The sequence below is a fragment of the Sinocyclocheilus anshuiensis genome, unplaced genomic scaffold (assembly GCF_001515605.1).
Source record: "Sinocyclocheilus anshuiensis isolate Anshui unplaced genomic scaffold, SAMN03320099.WGS_v1.1 scaffold436, whole genome shotgun sequence".
Taxonomy (NCBI): domain Eukaryota; kingdom Metazoa; phylum Chordata; class Actinopteri; order Cypriniformes; family Cyprinidae; genus Sinocyclocheilus; species Sinocyclocheilus anshuiensis.
The window spans coordinates 372096-393411 of NW_015560618.1; the positions used below are offsets into that span (position 1 = coordinate 372096).

Consider the following 21316-nt stretch of genomic DNA (forward strand, 5'->3'; position numbering starts at 1 on the left):
TCTAATTTGATGCTTATTAATAGTTAGTAAGGTAGTAGTTAAGTTTAGGTATTGTGTCGGCTTAAGGGCTCTAGAATATCATCATGCAGAATAAGGCATTAATATGTGCCTAATAAGTACTAACAAACAGCCAATATGCTAGTAATATGCATGCTAATAAGCTACTAGTTATTAGTGAGAATTGGTCTTTAAAATAAAGTGTTACCGATTATTCTTGTCTGAGAGACCCCTATTCTAAGACTTAAAAGGCAGCTATATCATGTTTTCATGTATGAAGACCCAATTTATACTGTAAAATAAATTAATAATAATAATAATAATAATAATAATAATGTGTAAAATATTATTTTGAAAATATTTAGTTACTATTATTTGTACTTTTTTCCGGTTACACTTTATTTTAAGGTGTCCTTGTTACAATGTAATTATACATTTATGTACTGAGTAATATTAATTAACTGCATGTACTTAATATATGGTTCGGGTTTGGCTTGGGGTTACTTGCATGTAATTATGCATAATTTATTGTTATTATAATAGTAAGTGCATGTAACGTGTAACACCTTAAAATAAAGTGTTACCTTTATTTCCCTTCTCACTGTAGTACTGTACTGTTGGATGTTTAGAATGTATTTTATTTATTTATTTATTTTTTTATTAATTTAGTTGAAACTTTTACATAGCTTTTCTTAAAACTTTTCCAAAAAAAAACTAGTAATCACTTGCAGCCACCTTTTAAAAACCCTGACTGATGCTGCCTAAGAAGAAAGTTGCCTATGTAGGCAGTAGACAACAAGGCACCTCACTATGTTTTGGAACAGAGCTCATGTGTGCCAACTTCAGTGTCCCCCACAACTGCTTGCTTATCCTCTTCAAATGAATACAAATGAATGTTTTCATTTTGAGCCGAACAGTAAAGTATGTTATCACAGGCCTGCTTTCCTCCACGCAAGAGAAGAGAAAACAAATACAAATTCAAACCGTTTTCAAAAATGCTATCCCATTATGACTCAATTGTTTTAATGTTGAAGTTGTGTGCAAGAATGATGGTGTGATTAATATGGTCAGCTCTCATCTGACAGCTTTATGAAGTGCCTCAGTTACCACCATTTCAAGAGGTCATGGCCTCACATGTAACACATGTAAATTAGACTAATAACTTACGTCATGGAGAAATTTAGTATTGTTTAATTTTATTCTCATAAATGATGAATATTTTATATAATAAAAATATTATTATGCAGTTTAATTCCAGAAGTTTTTTTTACCCCACAAATTGCCCAAGCTGTTTGCTGTTACGCAAACACTTTTCATAATTTTATTATAAGATAATGATGATTTTTACCTTATTTTAAAATCAAATAATGATTCTGAAGCTGAATTAAACTATATTTTTGTAGTAAAAATATGAACCTTTAAGGAGAAACTGGTCAGTTGGAATTTTTAAAATGATCTGATAATCAAATTTTCAAGGAATTCAAACTCATTCCAGGAACATGTCAGAATTGTGTGTGTTTTTGGGGGACTTATATTGGGGGGAAGGTGGGAAGGTTTCCTAAATGTTGAATGATCCCATTGCAATGGCAATGTTTATATCACTAATGATGCTATATTGCTGCTTGAGCTGAGTGTAAGGTGAACAGTGAATTTGGTTTCATAAAATGTGTCCATGATTAAGAAAGGCCAAATCTTTTAAAAATCAAGTTTTTCAAGCATTTTTCAAGTTCTTAGAACTTGTACTTTTTGTATTCGGGTTTTATATAGTTCTGAAAAATATTTATATCACTGTCAAAACTTTCAATTTAATGACATGTCTTGCGGTGGAACCATCAAGTAAAATTAACATCTTCCTAATGTTTAAAGTGTACATATATTAAATGTTTCTAATTAAATTTTCTTAATTTCTTCCTTTTATTAAAAACTAATATAAAAAGGTATATTTATTAATTCTAATATTATAATATAATTTATTTTTAAGGGAATCACACCACATGACATTTTACAACCTAAAAAAAATTATATGGCATTTAAAGAGAATTTTTGACGAATTGTCATGCTGGTCTTTAAGGGTCCTCCCTATGAGATATATATATATATATATATATATATATATATTATTCAGAGTCTCACACTGAGCAAAAATTTACAATTTGGTGCAGTTGCTGATATTTATATGGCCAAAGTATATAAATATCAGAAGTCAGTCATTATAAGTAAGATGATATTTAAATGCTAAGTTTTATGATCGAAGCTCTTTAGTTTTTGTTAGTTTATTGTGGGGGGAAAACATAATGCAATGAAATACAGTGATGACTGAGAGATATTTGAGTACAAATGAACTTTTCTCAAAATCCTCAAGTATCATATTTGATACTGACTTTTTAAACATGAATTTTCTTAGAAATTATAAATGGTTAATCAAGTAAAAATGGTAAAAAAAAAAAATCTAATGAACGTATTAACAATATAAAAAAGTTAAATATTAAAAGGATTTTTACTTGCTAAAAAGGTATGAAGCACCAATCAGAAAGCATGTAATATATTGTGTACAAGATATTTCTCCAGCAATTTTTTTTTCTAAGAGGACTTAGAAATTGTGTATGATACAGTGATACAATTTTCATTAGTCAAATCAATAACCCATTTATTATTGAAAAGTCTGGGGAAAAGTATTGCATACACAAATTTTAATATTATCAATATTTTTCCAATATTTAGTATCCACTCAACCCATCTCTGCCCAGAATGTGTCTTCAGCTAAAGTGGACTACTATAAATCTCTCCAGTTTGAGGGCCAGGCCTGACCTGTACTGTTGTCCCCCATGAGTCTTTGTTTGGCAGACGCCTCTGCTTCTCCTTTCATCCTCCCTTGAGATAAATCCCTTGATGGACCTTCTCGACTCTGGTTGAAAGTGCAGCGCAGCCGCCATACATCACAGTGGAGCTGGTCTGTTTGATGTGGGGCTGCTGTGGCCCACGGGTGGGCTGGAGATGGACTTCCTCACAGTTCCCCCTAGAAACACGCTCATCAATCCTACGATCTGACCGCAAATCTCCCTCTGCCCGGCCACCTCTGCCCTCTTGACCACAGAGAAGCAACAACAAGAACGCTCAGCGTCAGACTGGGTGACGTTAGGGCAGAAGCAGCTATCCATCACTCCGATTAGGCTCCTGAAAGTATATAAAACACCACTTAAATTGGTATCTTATTAAAAACAACTTACATACATTTCTAACAAAACTGACTGATATCATGTGACTCCTACATTTCTTAGTCACTCCCAAAACAAATGTATTTAAAAATAAACTTTATAATCACATCACATGAATCACGTTTTGCTCCCTGAACCCAACTGATAAGAACAGACTCATAGTTCTGATAAATCACTTTCACTTTCAGCTCCACAAGATCCCAGTTATTCCAGCTTCATATTCCCAACCATCTGCTGTCAGAAAACCATCAGCGATATTTTTGTTCTTTTCCTCAAATCAACGTGAAGTGTGCATCATGACTCACAATAAGGTGCCAAAATCACTTGAGGGGGAGGAAACCCCACACAAACACAGGAAGTGCTGCATTTCACACACAGGGACAGAGAGTCTGAGGTCTGTGCTCTGCTCCACTGATTTTGGGATAAGATTAACCTGGCCGAGAGTTACATTATTGTTGCTCATGACAGCTGTGAAAAGTTGTGTTATTTGGTGCGTTATTAGACTGAGGAAGTAATAAAACAGCACCGAATGCGCAACCAATTGAGGATCTGTCAAATTAGGAGTGGAAAGTGAAAGTCTTGTTTTATTGATGTTTAATGCTGATATTTGGCTTTGTCCGTCCAACACAACAGTCTTTCCAAATTTTTTGTCCCTGAAAACCATGGCTGATATGCAGATTCTGGAAAAAACATCACTAAACAGCCTCTGTGGTGAAGGAGTTGCTTACGTATTTCTTTGCTTGAGTATCTGTCATTAGCATAGCATGGTTAACTCAGCATGTTAGAATAATGTCACTGACCTGAGTGCTTCTGACCGAGGAAGGTTATCAGTGGGGAAGAAATCTGACCAGATGACAGAGCAAAGGGACCACCCACTGTTACTGGAGTATGGATGTTGTAGTCCACATTTACAGCAATCAACTTCATTTAGTTGACCAAATCAGTGGAAAATTATTATTTTTAAAGTACAAATATTCCATGTAGTCGCCCAGTTTATACGAGCTCATCAAACTGTTTGAGATGGGAGTAACTATCCTCACATGTAACTAGTTGTGTACATGATATAAAAACCGCAATATTCCCAAGTTGCACCACAGTCTGTTCACTTAATTTCCTTCATAAACGCCTCTTTATGAAATGATTCCTGAGTATCTGTTACAAACGGCAAATTAACTTGAATCTCAAATATTTCAGCACTGGTTTATATCACCTCCCTCATTCATTTCATCACTGAATTCTATCTCACTCACACCATTATCTGGGTAAAAAATATAGTATATACTGTATAATTTGAACGTTTAGGCCAGGGGTGCCCAAACTCGGTCCTGGAGGGCCGGTGTCCTGCAGAGTTTAGCTCCAACTTGCCTCAACACACCTGCCTTTAAGTTTCTAGTATGCCTAGTAAGAGCTTGATTAGCTGGTTCAGGTGTGTTTAATTGGGCTTGGAGCTAAACTCTTCAGGACACAGGCCCTCCAGGACCGAGTTTGGACACCCCTGGTTTAGGCTAAACTCTGGCGCCATCTAGTGAACACCTTGAAGAACTCATTTTTTAATCGCCACATAACTTCTAGGCATATTGCATATAACTTGATTAACCACTAGATGGCGTTGCGATGTTGAAAATAACTGCTATTAAACAGACTGTTTTAAAAAAACAGCCAGTCTTTTAGGGCAACTAGGAAGTTACAGTCAGTGAACGTTTGTTCTTGTAATAAATTGTGCCATCATGTGGAGTTTCGTCATTTCAGCTTAGCTGGGTAAAAGAGGAATCCATAACACTCACACAGTCTTTTTATATTCATGTGTGTGACGTTCAGTTATTAAATCATCATAGGCCACCCAGATGGACAATCCAATTTTAAATATTAAATATGTTTTGGAACATGGTTGCCAAACCAAGGTGGTCTGCAAGCTTCCCATTTGTAGTGTACTTCATGACTATATTTCCTAACACAGTTAAGTGCACTTTTGTAATTACAAATACATGACAATGACATACACATTTCAATAGAAATGGCAGAAAAGTACCTATATTTTCGTTTACCATGAATGCGTGTCAGTACATTAAAGCTGCTTTTACCCTTGCAAGGGTACGCAGTTATGTCAAATTACCCAAGTAAATATCAATACATATTAAATGTTTAAAAGTCTTAAGAAGGTCTATTTCCAGTTGTTTGAGGTGAATTGAAATGTTATTTGAACGCACAATAACGATATCTAAAAGGGCATCAAGATCTCGTGCTACCTCGGACTGTTCGTACCTAAAATGTTTACTTTTATGTAATTTTGAATGTCCTTTCCAAGTAGCCCAGAAGGGCGGAACAAACATGAAGGCAAGGAGAAAAACACGCAGGCTGTGTTTCAAAACGTACTGAGCCGCCTAAAGTAGACAGCATTTTTAGCACCGAGGGCGTGCTAAGAATCCGTTCAGCTAAATGAACTAAACCGCTCTCGAATATGCTGTCTAGAATTTTGAAGTCAATTCAAAAAGCGCTACGAATGCTGTCTAGTTAGGCGACTCGCTATGTTTTGGCACACCGTCTTGTTCTCATGAATCCCCATTGGTCAGACTAAAGCTCCTGCTGCCACAATACTGCACACACGTGACCCAGCTTTTCTGTACACACACACACAGTAAAACACAGCAGGCACTTAAAAGCCAACGCATGGCGCTTTGACCACCAATTTCACCCTATATCCAAACAATCACTATGAACCCTCTCCGTTGACAAACACGCACTATCCCACGGCTAATGGCGAGCGCGCTGCAGATGAAGCCCTCCAGTCTGGAGCACACACGGAAGCGCGTAATAGATCCACGACGGAGACAAGCTGCACTCTCATTCCTCAGCAACATCTCTCTGGACGGACGACCCGTGCAGGATGACGGGGAGAATCAGACCGAGGACGAGGACAGCTCCAGGACTAGACAAAGCCTGGTTTCTGCAGTGGGCCAGCAGGCATTGGCCGCAGCAGCGAACCAGGCTCTCAGCAGTGCCCGAGCTGCTGGTTTCTTGGCTGGTATCACGGGTCCCAGCGCGGCCGCCAACGCCACCGCGGCTGCTGCTGCTGCTCCTCCTCCAGCGTACGGAGCGGATGCGGAGGGTGATGTGTGCGGCTCTCAGGTGCTCCAGTCCGTGTTCAGCTCCCCCTTTTCAGCAGTTCCGCCGGCTACGAGAGGGAGACTTCAGACGTACACTCAGGGAATCCTGCCTGTGTCCTACTCCAGGCAGTCCAGCCAGAACTACTGCTGTCTGGAGGGAGGGCAGATAGCCAACTCTGCCCTGGAACTGCAGAGATCCAGGTAACCTTATGCACTGGGATGAGGACAGGTCATTAATTACAACAGTAATGCAGTAAGGTGCTCCACGAATTATTAACATGCAAGTTCATTTGTGTTAATCACTACTTAAATATGCACCAACAACAAATATAATCCTTTAAATTTAGCTCACTTGTAGTATTACATTGATATTGACGCGTATAAATAATCTAACAAAAATGGAAACCAAGTGCCACATGAAAACAAATGATTCGAGAAATAAATTGACCTTTCGGAGATTGTAAGCACTTTTAACCGACTAATGTCAAGGGGATTTTAAGAAGATCACTTCTTAAGTTTTCTTACAGGTTACCTCAGGTGAAGTTCCTCATATAAACTATGAATATGTTCCACGTTTACTACCACAAAGTGTCTGTCCAAATACATTTTATTCAGTATATCAGTTGTATTAACAAACTTTATTTACATTTCACTGGTGTGAGAAGTAAACTAGTACTATCTTTCTCTAAAATAAATGGGTTGATATTTAGACTATTTAATAGAATTGCATTCATGTATTTTGTGGTGTAAGTGTCCAAATAGTTTTGGGGGGCACCTGTCTGTGTTAAACATAGTTCTTTAATAATGTAACATTATAATGCAAAATAGTAATTGCAAAGTACTAACATTTGTAATTATGTTGTAATATGAACACTCTGATATAAAGACAATTTTTTAAAAATCAGTGACATGGTAATTTTCAAACTAAATTCAGGCATAAATACTGAACATCACAATGTTTGTGTACAGTAATGGGTCCCATTAGGTGTCTTTAATTGTTTTATTACAGTGTACTTTTTTTTGTTGTATTGCAAAAGTGTTTCACAATATTGCTACTGAGGTGGGATACAGGTTATTTTTAGAGGAATACACATTATAGAAGCTGTGAAGTGAGGGATTACCTAGACTTTATTGAAATGGGAGAATAGCTGCCATTGAACTAATGGCCCCATTAGACACATTAAACACAATCCCTGCAAAAACAAATCAATAAACTCCATTCAGACTTTTCTACAGTACATCATTCATTCATTAATATCCTAAGTGACCTGTATTCTGAGGATACTGCCGATGACACAGTTTGCATGTGTGAATTTCTCAGTTCAGCTGTGCTTACCAAAACATTTTAACAAGAATTTAAAAGATATTTTTACATTTAATATCAGACGATTTTTTTATTGAATCACTAATGTTTTTATTAATCACTTTACTCTTTGACAGCATTTTAAAAGCATATTTCTTCATTGTCAGAACTGTTTAAATGTAAAAACCTATTAATATGGCCCTTAAAACTCTTCAAAGCATATTCATCTTCAAAATGTGCCCTATGAAGAAAAACACACAGCAGCCAGTATCTCTAAAGTACCAGGATCATATATTTAGCATGTTCATAGTGACAACTGTGTCTAATCGGAGATGAGCAGGTGGCAACACTGAAGTATCTGCCAGGCACATTAGTTTCAGTTCCAACCAACATAACCACAACATTTCAATCTCAGTCAAACAGCCACAGCACTGGTGTCTGTTGCTCTAACTGTTGCTTTAGAGGCATGCAAAGTACAACCAAATCTACAGTCATTAGCGTTCAGGTTACAGTATCTTTTACTTTCTCTTTCTAGCATATACACACACACACACACACATACACCTTCTGCACCTGCTTTGAGTGCTTTAATGTGAACATCTGAACATGCTGTAATTTGAGACACTAGAGGCCATGCATGCAAGTTGGATGTCCTTTGTTCAGTTGCTTTGTTTTGGAGCCAGAGAGACAGCAGGGAATGTTTTTGTGAATATACAGTAGATAGTACGCAATGCACTTGTTTTCTTTGGTGTTTGTAAGGAAAGAGGGACCCAAAATGGACTTACAATATATTACAGAAAAATTATGTTATGCACAACTGTTTTCTCATGACAATAACTGTTTTAGTGCTTCACTGTGGTACTGACAGGCACTGGACTGACCTGAAACCTAATTCTTGCTTCATTTCACAGTAATTATGTCTCCTGTTGGTTTAGTTGTGCAATGTACTCAGAGATGGGTCAAAAAATGTCCCAACATCTAAATGAAGTGGTTTGACTCCAGACAAATGTAATATATCTGAATTATTCTTACTATATTGGGATACTTTAAAACAATAAAATAAATAAATAAACAAATAAATAAAGTTTAAGGGTCAGGTCACTTTTATTTTGAACTATCACTTACAGAGAATGCCAGAACACTTGATTTGTAATGCCTATTCTGAAAATACATTTTTCATTTTACTTCAAGATGATTTGCAATGTCTTAGTACACTTTATTTGTTGTGAGGACAGCTGTATTGCCACTCTAATATGCCGATTTTGATCAATTGCACACGTGTGTACTTTTTCTTAAAGGGTAAGTTCACCAAAAAATATATTCTGTTATTAATTACTCACCCTCATGTCGTTCCAAACCTGTAAGACCTTCGTTCATCTTCGGAACACAAATTAAGATATTTTTGATAAAATCTGAGAGCTCTCTGACCCTCCGTAGACAGCAATGCAACTGCAATGTTCCCAGGTCCAGAAAGCAAGGACATCGGTAAAATAGTCCATGTGACATCAGTGGTTAAACCGTAATTTTACGAAGCTACGAGAATACTTTTTGTTACTTTTCGAGTTATCGTCTTCCACCATTTTGGAGAGTACCCCAGAATGTATTCAACGTAATCAGCATTGTTTACGTTCAGTAGAAAGCGCACACATGCTGAGCGTAAACAACGCTGATTACATTGATTACTGTACGTTCTGGGGTACTCTCCAAAATGGTGGAAGACAGTAACTTGGGGAAAATAATTGAGTAAATTATGTTTTTATTGTTTTCTTTGTGCACAAAAAGTATTCTCGTAGCTTTGTAAAATTACGGTTTAACCACTGATGTCACATGGACTGTTTTACCGATGTCCTTGCTACGTTTCTGGACCTGGGAACATTGCAGTTGCATTGCTGTCTACGGAGGGTCAGAGAGCTCTCAGATTTCATCAAAAATATCTTAATTTGTGTTCAGAAGATGAATGAAGGTCTTACGGGTTTGGAACGACATGAGGGTGAGTAATTAATGACAGAATTTTCATTTTTGTGTGAACTAACCCTTTAACAGTGAAGTGTATCATTTTTGAGCTAGCCAAAAAGAGTGGTAAAAATAATGATGGGTTTTAAACAGGTCTACCAAAATACCCCTAGTTTACAATTGGTTGAACTAAATGGGTATTCCCACCCCAAAACTCACTTAATTATTTGAGTGTGTCCACAGGAGTCAACAAATAGCTAACATCCACTGCAAAAAAAAAAAAAAAAGTTAATGGCAAGTTCAGTAAAAATAACAGAAAATCGCTGTTAACACTGCAAAAAAAAAAAAAAAAAGTTAATGGGAAGTTCAGTAAAAATTACAGTAAATCGCTGTTAAATTTATAGTTCCTTTTGACCCTTCACTTTTGATGTTTTTTTTCCTGAAATAACCGTTTCTTCTTAGTTTTTTTTTCTTATCAGTTATGTACATTAGGGCTTTATGTTACAACCTAAGTTGTTAAATCAATGTTTATTTTATTAATTTAGTGTCATATGTGGTACCATGATGGTGGTTTTGTATTTGTGTGCATGACACTGTGCATCTTCTATGTATTATTTACCTGAGCTTTTGGAAAAGCTACAGCACTTGGGATTACCTTTGATTGTACTACATGTGGCCTTTTCGTTATCCCTTGTGATTTTAGTTCTTCAGCAGCTTGGTATATTAACATTATGGCAGTAAATTAAATATAGTATATATTTTCATTTTGTTTTTAAACTGTAAATTAATTCTGTAAAAGCTAAAATGTTGCTACCTTATTTTAAAGGTGACTTTCTAGCAGCTATAGCTGCTGTTTTTTTACAGTAAATTTCATTGATTTTTTTATAGTCATCTCTGCATATTAAGTTCAGATAGGAGAATGTATTTTAACATTACATACTTGAGCTTTAAACAGTGTAGGACTTGTTCTAAATGGGCAGCTGCTAGAAACAAACACAGGTTCCAGGCAGGATGCCCAGACTCTGCCCTGACTCCCCCCCTCCTCCTCCACTCCCTGCCTCTGACCTCCACTTCCTCTCCTAGACCCCCTCCTGCATGGGCTGCCACTTTCCACCAGGAAGACCAAAACCATTAGAAGCACTGCCAAGAGCAGCCTGTGAAGAGAGAGTGTGCAATGTAGTTCTGTCTCTCATGTGCTGGCACATGCCTTCAAGAACAAAATGTACACACACACACCCTATATGATCCTGTTCTTCAGGGCCTTCTGTTAAGCTATAGTCTGCCTTGATTGGGCGGCCCAGACAAAAGCATTATTGCAACTCAGTCAGGTCTAACTGTGTGAAGAGTGTGGTGTTATGTAATTCCTGAGCTCTAATGGGTGGCTATACATCTGTGCAAATAGCCTGTGTCTTTCTGGTGCCGACTTTAATCTTGCCTCACAATTGCAAAGTCCTCCAAGACAACTAAGTAGAGGGCTCTAAAATGTTCAAGGGTCTAGCTATATTACACTATAATACCGTATTCCATTTTACTGTGGGGGAAAAAAGTAACTATATGCAACACGTTCTCACTCCCAACTCGTCACATATTGACGCTTGGTCAGGACCACTTGGCGTCACTTTTTGACGCTCAAGGTACCACTTTGGTGTAATTATTCAACGTGCAGGGTCCTCTGTTGTTTTCAGTTGTTTGTCTTAATTTAATGGTTTGCATGCATTTGTAAAAACTGAAATAATTTTATATAAATTTATACTTTAATTGGAGCACCTAACCCCACCCCTATCCTAAACCTACCCACTTCTGAACAGTATAAAACATGTAACAGGCAAATATGAGTGCAGTCACAGATAACGTTATTTATTGCAAAAACTGACCATAAACAAGCAGTATAAGCAAGTCGTGTTGCATTCCAAGTCTTCTGAAGCCATTCGATGTCTTTATGTGAAGAAGAAAGTAAAACATAAGGTTTTAATCACTGAAAATGATCCCGCTCCGTTAACGCGCTCACATCTCATTCAAAAAGATACTCCGGTAGCATGTCGCAATCGGTCACGAGACATACAAGAGCCAATAGCATTTCACTACCAAGGTAGACGTAAGGCTTTTTCTGGCGGCATTTTTTTAATTTGTGCACAGACTGCATACAGGATCTGAGCTTTACGGTAGACGGAGACGGCAATCGCATCTATTTCTCTCACAAATCAATCGTTTTGCCTCGGAAGACTTGGAATATTAATACGTTTTGAATAAATTTTGACGGTAGTTGTATCTGCCTGTTATATATTGTGTTTTATTGACAAATGGTATAGGATTAGGGGCAGGGGTTGGGTTACGTGCTCATAAATGTGTAAATAGTATAAAACTCTTGTGACTGTTTACATTGAAAAATCACACCCCAACATATATGCAATAATGGCGATATTATTACCCAATATATAATTTAATCATGACGATAAAATTCCCAGTACCTTTCGCGTTGGCATACTGATGCCTGTGGTTTCTTATTTAAAGCAATGGAGGTCCCTGCACGTCGAAAAATTATGCTAAAGGGGTATCCTGTGCGTCAAAAAGTGACACCAATGGGCCCTGACCAAGCGTCAATATGTGACGAGTTGGTAGTGAGAATGTGTTGCTATATCACACTTGCTATACAGTTTCCATTATGGGGATTAGTGTTCTGTAGCCTTTAGTTGGAAACATGGACCTAATTTACTTTTAATTATTTTTATCCTAGCTAGTGTAACAGTGTTACAGAACACAATTTGTTACAAGGCTTGGAGAAAATTGTTTTAGTGATTGATCAGCAGGCATCATTTTAGATAAAAAAATGTATTTTGCACATTTCTAATGACAGCAAATTGCCACAAAATAATATAATAAAAGTGCACGGCACAATTATTTAACCATTTAAAAGATTACTTTAAACTAGGGCATAGCTAATCACTGTGTTCACATCATTTCCTGCTCTTTTCCATTATGAAGTAAATTGTAGAACTACTACTATAAAAGTTACTGTTAAAATACAGCAACTAATAGCCCAGAATACACTGTAAATTCATTTTAGAGTACATGAACGAGAAAGAGAGAAAAAAACAAACGTGAACATTATTTATATGATGTACTTTGTCCTAAATATCATCGTTTTTCTTTTTCCAAATATTTTGGTATATTTTAAGCTTTGCACCTTATTTATTCTTAACAAAACATTGACATTTCCTCCAGACTCATTATTGGATATGTTCCATAACCATTAAAACGAGTCATGTTTTGGATGGACCATGTCCTTTTCTTTTGTGTTATGCGGTTAGCTGGCATTGCTGAGAGATTATGCTGGCATTTTTTTCCAGTGAAATAAATGAAGTCAGGAAAAGGTTTTAAACCAGAACTTAAAACCAGTATCGGATGTGGTAGGAATTGCAACCAGGCAAATTCAGGCCAAGACATGATTAAAAAAAAAAAAACATGGGCTGCTGTGGCTTGTTGCTCTGTTTTTATCCTGAGAGTTTACAGTAACACAGGACTTTTACAGGATTATATCCCACCGGTTACTTAAAACAATGAACGGTGGTATTTTAAGGATTGAGGTAAAGGGAATGCTGTTGTGTAATGGCAAGCAGATGTGGCAGGAATAAAGGATGGCATATGTGGATTCATCAGTATGGTGAAAAATGGCATAAAGTGAGATTTTACTGCTGTTACGAGTCAAGTTCACAAACGAGTAACCTCATGTTTAGAAAGCTACTCTTTGCATGGTAAAGGCCCAATACAAAAACTTCTGTGCTTTGACTATCAGTGGATGACACTTGTAATTCCTGCTATAGATAAACTGTGAGAATAAGTCTTTGCTATAGCCTTGTAGATTGAAAAGCCTTTCATAAACATTAGACATGTTGTGAATTGATGTTTTGACTGAGGTAATTTAGTTTGGTCTAGTCATGACCATTGCTTTCTGACCATTCCAATGGTGTAAAGCATAATCACCCAGAACACTCAGCTCTGTTTTTCATTCAATCCTCCAAGATCAAAGATTCAGACAACTTTTGAAACTGAGATGAGCTTTTGATGTTTTGATTCCTCCCTGTAAAAGCAAAATTCAACATAGTAGTTTTGTGGTGTTTTTAATGAAAGAACACACTAAGGCCAGAAACACATAAGTATGCAAGTACTTAGGTAAGTAGCTTAACTTGTTGATATTTTACTAACTTGACAGTAGTTGTACTGAAAAGGAAAACTAGTTCCATCTCAAATGATGTACTGTGCACTAACCAATACTCTATACCACAAGAGTACTGTTGTGGAGTATATAAATTTTACTAGTATTTTACTAGTTTTCCATTTGAAGAAAATTACAATTAAAATGCACCTGATGTGCTGCCGCTATCTATGATACATTTATCTTTCATTTCTTCAGGGAAGCTGCGATTTGAATGTATAAAGTATATGATATTGTTTTTTTTGCATCTGTAGTGCACCATGCCTCATACAAAAATCATGTGTGAACACTATTTGCAGTACTACAAAATGGTGTTGAATAGTTCATAAGTGTATGAATCGGATCGGGATGCACCTACTGTAGACACTAATACAGCACCCTCTTTCAGCAATCCGAGAAAGCACCGTGTAGTTCCGTTTTGTTTAGAATTTGGTTCTGACACTTTTTGGAACACAACAGCACATGAAATCAAGCTTTTATAGCTTGAAGCATTGCATTATAGTATTACCATCGAGTATGCTTTGGGCCAAGTTGTTTGTGAAGAATGACACAAAACCAACAGTGGTTCAATTACACTGGAGGGAAGTTTATTTTAGATCGTCATGTAGAATAAATTTAGGGTGTTGTTGTAGGCAGCCTGTGCTGGATTTGGTGCTCTCTGGTGTTATTTTATAAGGCAAGTGTGGGGGCTTGGGCTTATGAAGTGGCCTTGTTTAGTTGTTTCCTGGGATAGTCCATAAAAGACAAACGTCCTGTGGGAGTTGAAGCTCACTTTACTGACATTGATGCACCTTGTGCCTTATCCTCTGATGAGCATTAATTACAGACAGGTGCCTATGATTAATCCTCCTCTTGCTGTGGTGATCATGTGATCATCATCGCCCAGGGTGACACTAACAAGTGCACTGAAGACTCAGACCACTTACCAACTAGTGCAGGGGTTTTCAAAGTGTGGGGTGCCAGAGCATGTCAGGGGAGGCCCACAGAGTGGTTGGTTATGCTGGTGTACCACACCACAAGATAATCGGGCTGATTTTGGGCCGATTTCTCCCTTTCCGACAATCCTAGGTAATGTCCCGATTATCTTGGTGGTTCTAAAGATTATCTTATCAGATTTTCCTGTGGTGTGAGGTGTGTTAAGAGTGACTGAATCTGCTCGGAAGAACGTCGGAGGCGCCCCGATCGCGAATCGTAAATATTCAACATGTTGAATATTTATGATCAGAAATCCAGATGTGTGGGGGGAACCTCAAAAACACCACACACTATAGGAGCAAAACGGTTAAATCTAGGATTTTTTTTCCTCATATTTGTGGTCTCTCACATTTTGAAGATCTTATAAGATTTTAAAAATCTTTTAGTGTAGCATCAGTTAGTTAGTTAATAAGGCTGCCCCTTTACCCACACTGTTAGAGCTTATTCAATTTATCTACATAAACGTTATGCCATTTTAAAGCCGAATTGTAATTTAATGTAATTTTGAGACATTTGATTTTGTCATGTTTCAGTCAGGAGACATGTTTCTGCTAATCTGTTTGCGATCAGATCAATTTAAAGCTATAAACTTCTAGAAAGTTTTCAGTCCAAGGATCCAGTAAGTGAATGCACTCACGTCCAGATTTCAGTAAATTATTCATTTCAGTGTGAATTTGGCCTCAAAGCACATCCTCTCTTGTATTCTGGGATTGTTTCGGAGCAGCCCAAGCTGTATTTTTCTAAATCACCGAGCCACTGCATGAGCATATGATATGCAAACTACATCTCTTGGTTGGATAAAGAAAACCAGTGTCACGCTAATAGTAGTAGTACTAGTAGTTTTGATGGATGATGATCGTAATCAAGGTAAAGACAGTTACAATGACATACAACAGTGGTCTTTAGATGCACTTGAGTCCATTATTATTGATGCATAAACAAACTGTGTGTATGCTTTCGGCACACTGATTGCTATAGCATTGCATTTTTGCATGAACACCTTTCTATATTCTCAAAATTCATGTCCTGCGAGTGTTATAATTGTTTTTTGTTTTTTTTTAACATTCTAACTTTCTATTTAAAGAATAAAAGAATCCTACAAAATTTATCACTGTTTCCACAAAAATAAGCAGCAAAACTGTTTTCGACATTGAAATGTTTCTTGAGCTGCAAATAAGCATATATGATTTCTAAAGGATCATGTGACACTAGGAGTAATGGCTGCTGAAAATTCAACGTTGCTATCACAGGAATAAATTAAATGTTATTTACATTAAACATATTCAAATAGAAAACAGATATTTTAAATTGTAAAAAATATTTCACAATATTACTGTTTTACTGAATTTTTGATTAAAAAACCTGGTTTCTCCCAAGGTTATTTCTCCGTTTCTGTTACCGATGGAGTTTGGGTTCCTTGCCACTTTCGCCTTTTGGCTTGCTTAGTCGGGGACACTTAATATTTGGCAATAATATTAACTTGACTGCACAGACACTATTGGATTAAAACTGAATTTAGCTGGATGATGACTTGGCTGTTTAAAGGTGAATTAAACTCATTCCATAATTGAGGAACTTTACACAGTTATTGAACCAGACTGAATCAACAATGAACTGATTTCAACTGAACAATGACTGTTTACTGTTGTCTTTTCAGAGCTGCTTTACAGCAGAATTGAATACTGTTTGCATCACTGAATCATTATTTTACTTTTAATCACTGTAAAACTGCTTTGAAACAATCTGTATTGTAGAAAGCGCTATATAAATAAAGGTGACTTGAATGGAAAGAAGAATGAGCTTGAATGAACACTACATACAGTGTACTTTTGCAGTGGTCACACTCTTATCAGGTGTCTGTTATTGGTCTGATTTCAGAGCTTATTTGGCAGGAACACAAGCATTCTTCAGCCCACGTTTCCACAGATACAGGTCTTTGCAACAAGGCCATGCTTGACCTGCTTTTCAGTGCTGCTCTCTGCTTTTGAAAAGCAAATATGAAGAACTTGAGCTCAGAGTGTGTGAGCGTTGAGGAAAAACTGCTTATGATAATGTCTTGAAATAGAAACAAGTGTTGCTTATAAGGCATTTTCTCAATCTCCCTGGTGTGTTGTACCTTATCAGCAGACTAATAGATGTTCGTTATTACCTCAGCTTGTGAGAAGGAATGTGTTATATGAAAGTGTAACTGAAAGTTCTGCTGGAGCCATGACTTATCCTCTTACAGGGGCTTGTTTCTGGAACATTCTGTGTGTGATCTCATATTACATCAAGAAAATAACAAAGTCGAACACTTGTGCTGCAACAGGTTTGGTATTGATGGGAAACTTTAACCTGAATTTGAAGTAATGCTCTAAAGCCCACAGTGCTGTGCGCTCATTCAAGCTTTGTTTGGCAATGTGCTAAATCATAATAAGTTGGTTATATGTTTGACTTAGGTGGTGTGCAAAATTCTGCAGTTGCTATTTTTGTGCATAAGCCTATTGTGTGGTAAAAACTCTAGTGAAATGATTCATTGTTGAGTAAGTGTGTTGGTCATGGCACATGTAAGATTGACATTCAGACTGACATTCAGGTTCAAGTCTTGCTTGCAACATTCCCTTTTACCATTCCAATAAAATAAGCTACATTTACATACCTTTATTTTGTTTAAGGAATATATGAAAATGTGAACTTACTACTAGAAGTTTATGACTGTGATTTTATTAAATGGAACACTACAAAATCTTACCCTATTGTTGTTAATTTGCAGGCGGAGACTAATATCCCAGCGTTCCTCACTGGAGACTCTGGAGGATATTGAGGAGAACGCCCCTCTACGCAGGTATTACCAGCAGGACCATAATTGTTTTGTGCTGAAACTATTCAACGGCCATGTACTTGGTATATGTGTGATTCTGACAGATTGTGATAAATCAATTATTGCTTGGGTAACCCATCTGATTGTTCTTTCAGTTAACATTATGTAAACCTTTTTACTTTAAAAGTGATATATTAAAAGTAAGTTTAGTGCTGTTCAGAATGATTTTGCGCATAGTTTATGTTTAACACAATTGTTTTATTTACTCTTTAACAAGACTGGTCTCTTCAGACGTATTCTGATTTACTAACAGTGCTTGAAGTTAGTTACACTAGGATAAAGCTTGTAAATAAATAAATTGTTAAGAGTAAAAAACAATAGCAGTAAGTGTAAGAAAAACACAAAGTCAGAAGTCAAGTAAAAAACTGATTTATATAGCACTTTTCACAGTACACATTGTTTCAGAGCAGCTTTACAGAAAATCATAATGTTAATGTTAAGAATAGTATCTCATTGCAGTCTTATATTTAGCATATTAGATGAGATTTGCACTATAGTGTGTGTGTGTATATATATATATATATATATATATATATGCATAAGAAAATCAGTATTTATTTCTCTAATGAACAGTGTTGTATTTATTTCTCTAATGAACAGTGTTGATGCTGCTTTGTTTCTAGATGCCGAACTTTATCTGGTTCACCCCGACCAAAGAGTTTCAAGAAGGTCCATTTCATCAAAAACATAAGACAACATGATATGCGCAATGGAAGGTATGCTCACAGCTACCCAACGGCCCACACACAGACATCTCACAGAGAACAGCACCCACACATCAAGTGTTTCAGCAAAAGACTCTTTTTTTTAAAGAAAGAAATTTATTAAAAGATTTTTCCTGGTTCTCAGTTTTTGTTTTTTTTTACTTTTAAAAATTAATTTTGAAATTTGCTAAATTATTTCCCTTTTTGATGAAATTTTCCCTGGATAATCATGCACATTGCAACCATCAAATTTCTTCCAATTTTATAAGGTCATGCCATTTGGATATAATACATTAAAAAAAAAACAAAAAAAAAACAAGATCACTTGAAGTCTTAGATCCTGGAAAAGGAAATTATGTTTTTCGTTACTCTTATGTAGATGTTCATCAGTGTGTGTGTGCGTGTGTGTCTGTGATATTTTTATCTCTAACTGACCCTCTGGTATTGTAAATTGATAGTTGAAGCAGACACTCTCTAAAACCCAAACATTTGGGGCATGTTATTAGTGTTTTTTGTTTGTTTGTTTTTTTATAATTGATTATAGAGTGTTAGCCAGATGCTCTCTTTTATCTGAATGGGATTTTGAATTGGTGTGTTGGAAAACAAGAGGTGGTGACCAGCTTAGTTTTTCCTTTGGGGTTTTGAGAAAATCCATCAAATAAACAGATTTGCAGCCTTCCAATGAAGTCACTGACTTTTATTTTGTAAAGCTAACTGCAGTGTTTGATGTGTCAGAAAGCTTTTTTTTTCTGACTGTACTTTGATCCAACATATTTTTTATTTTGTGCTTTAGATCAGTTATTAGCAGTTGATGAACTTCTAAAGGAAATATAAGAACTTGAAAAGCCTTGGCAGAATATCCTTTGTAAACAATCCTTTGTTTGTTTGTAAACATGTTCAGTTCTCAGTGGTCTCAATCAGGTTTTAATTTACTTCAAAGATTGTTTTTCATAAGCAATTTGCCTTTCTTTTTGTTTTCTTCTGATCTTTGTTGCTTATTCCCAGATACATTCCTACATAATTTATGACATACTATTTCATATCAGTTATTTACTGTGTATCTCTTCATCTTTGCCTGTGGTCCTGACCTCTATATTGACAGAGTTCACTTCAATTAGTTTATGTATCATTTTGTCTTTATAGGATAGTCCTTCTCAGTGGCAGAAGATCCTTCTATAGTGTTTTTTCTGTCCTGCCCTATCGAGATTGTAGCCAAACAGGGTATGTATTCTTCAGCATGCAAATCTTCTTTTCATTATCATCCTTTTTATCCCTTCACTTTCGAGTCCTACCATTTTTTCCCCCCTGGCCATTATCAATGGGTCCAAAAATAAACATGCTGAATCCTTCTTCTAAGTAATCGTTAAAAAAAAAAGAGATTTTTTTTTTAACTATTATTTGGATTTTTTCATATAGTGTTCTCATTTATTCAGTTGTTTTTAGACTGTATGCACAGATCGTTTGTTATACGTTTTGTATCATGCATAGCTCTCCTGATTTTTGGTAGTACGTGTGTAATTTCAATTCAGAGAGACTGACCAACAAGCTTGAGCATGCTTTACATAGACCTCACCCTTGATTTACCACTTTTTTTTCTAGAACGGGCTTTTTTTAATTACTGGATCTGCAGCTATACAGCTATTTTCTTTGATATTTAACAAAATTTTCTTTTCTATCTTCTAATGGGACGTTTTTCTTACCTACACCTTGGCATTGCCTGCTGTCCCATTGTTTAAAGCTGAAGCTTGTAATTTATTTCTGTAATACATTAAAATGGTTTCTCCTATTATTTTTAATATGCAGAGACAACTGTAAGTAAGCCATATGTAGGTTTATTTATCTGAAAAGTGAGAGCTCTGTGATGGTGCTTTCAAACACTTGTTTGAGTATCTTGAAAATCTACAGCTCAACCAATGGTGTAAATTTGAGGCGAAAACTGGTTAGAAAACAGTTATTTTTGACCTTCCATTTAGTGATGATAATAGAAATTACAGACTTAAGCTTTAACACAGTTTTTACTTTTTAGAGTTGAGGCCTACTTAAATTTCTGTTTATGGAGTAAAAATTCAATTTAAACAGTTCAACTTGCTTTGAGCATAAGAGTGGAGACTCTTTGTTGAGTTGTTGGTTTGTTTTTAATGATAGCAACTTGAGGGAATCTCAATCATTGGATTTATTACTATCTGAGATTAGGTTCTGTGGGGGATGGTGTAGACTTTGAGTCCTGCTGAATCTTTATTAATAATGACTTAATACCGAATGGCTAGATGTTGCACTGTTTCTTTCCATGATTCTATTCACCACAAAAAAGAGTTAATATTAATGGTTTAACAGAAACAACATGTGAATAATTTGTGATACAGATTGTGAAACCGTATATTAACTGGACAAAGGGCAGCGTTAAATCCATTTAAATGTCCTTTTTATGGCTACACTTGCATTTATTGAGGCACTATTGGAAAGCTGATAAAAGCATTGTAGAGATAAAAGCCTCTCTGTATTATAATGTATGGTATATATGGATAAAAAGTCTCAGACCACAAGTGAAAATGCATTAGTTTGCACTTTGCATTATTTAATATGAATGTCTTCCTCAATAGGTGTATTATTGGTTTAATGATTTTTAAGTACATTCAAGAGCGAACATGAATGTCAAAATGACTTTTTTGGTTAGTCCATCTTTTGTTTCAGTGACAGCAGAGCTTACATGAACTTTAACACTTAGTGATCCATGTTGTCCATCTTGATTTGTTAATATTCCAATGGAAGAAAGGGAATTAGGGGCCGGTTGCATAAACTGTTTAGACTAGTCTTAAAAAGTTAGTCATCTAATTGTTTTTCTTCAAGACTGGTCATAACTTTTTAAATTCAGTTATGAAAATGTAGATTGGTCTTATTTGTATTGGAAAAGTAAGACTGATTAGTGATTACCCCTTGGCAACTGCTAGTTGGTCAAACTAGTTCTTAAAGGAACACTCCACTATTTTTGAAA

The 21316-nt window shown here is 36.1% G+C and overlaps 1 protein-coding gene across 2 annotated transcripts in view; it reads left to right on the plus strand.

Annotated features, from left to right (window-relative positions):
• Positions 1-4694: 4694 nt before the first annotated feature.
• Positions 4695-21316, plus strand: part of LOC107681774 (CDK5 and ABL1 enzyme substrate 1-like) — a 27032-nt gene continuing 10410 nt past the window's right edge. The window contains exons 1-4 of one of the 2 annotated variants that reach the window (XM_016478096.1): positions 4695-6517; positions 17513-17584; positions 18244-18336; positions 19468-19545. In XM_016478096.1, coding sequence (XP_016333582.1) covers positions 5967-6517; positions 17513-17584; positions 18244-18336; positions 19468-19545 — 794 coding nt within the window. In that variant the 5' untranslated portion in view covers positions 4695-5966. The remainder of the gene's footprint in view (positions 6518-17512; positions 17585-18243; positions 18337-19467; positions 19546-21316) is intronic. The other variant, XM_016478097.1, reaches the window with a different exon arrangement.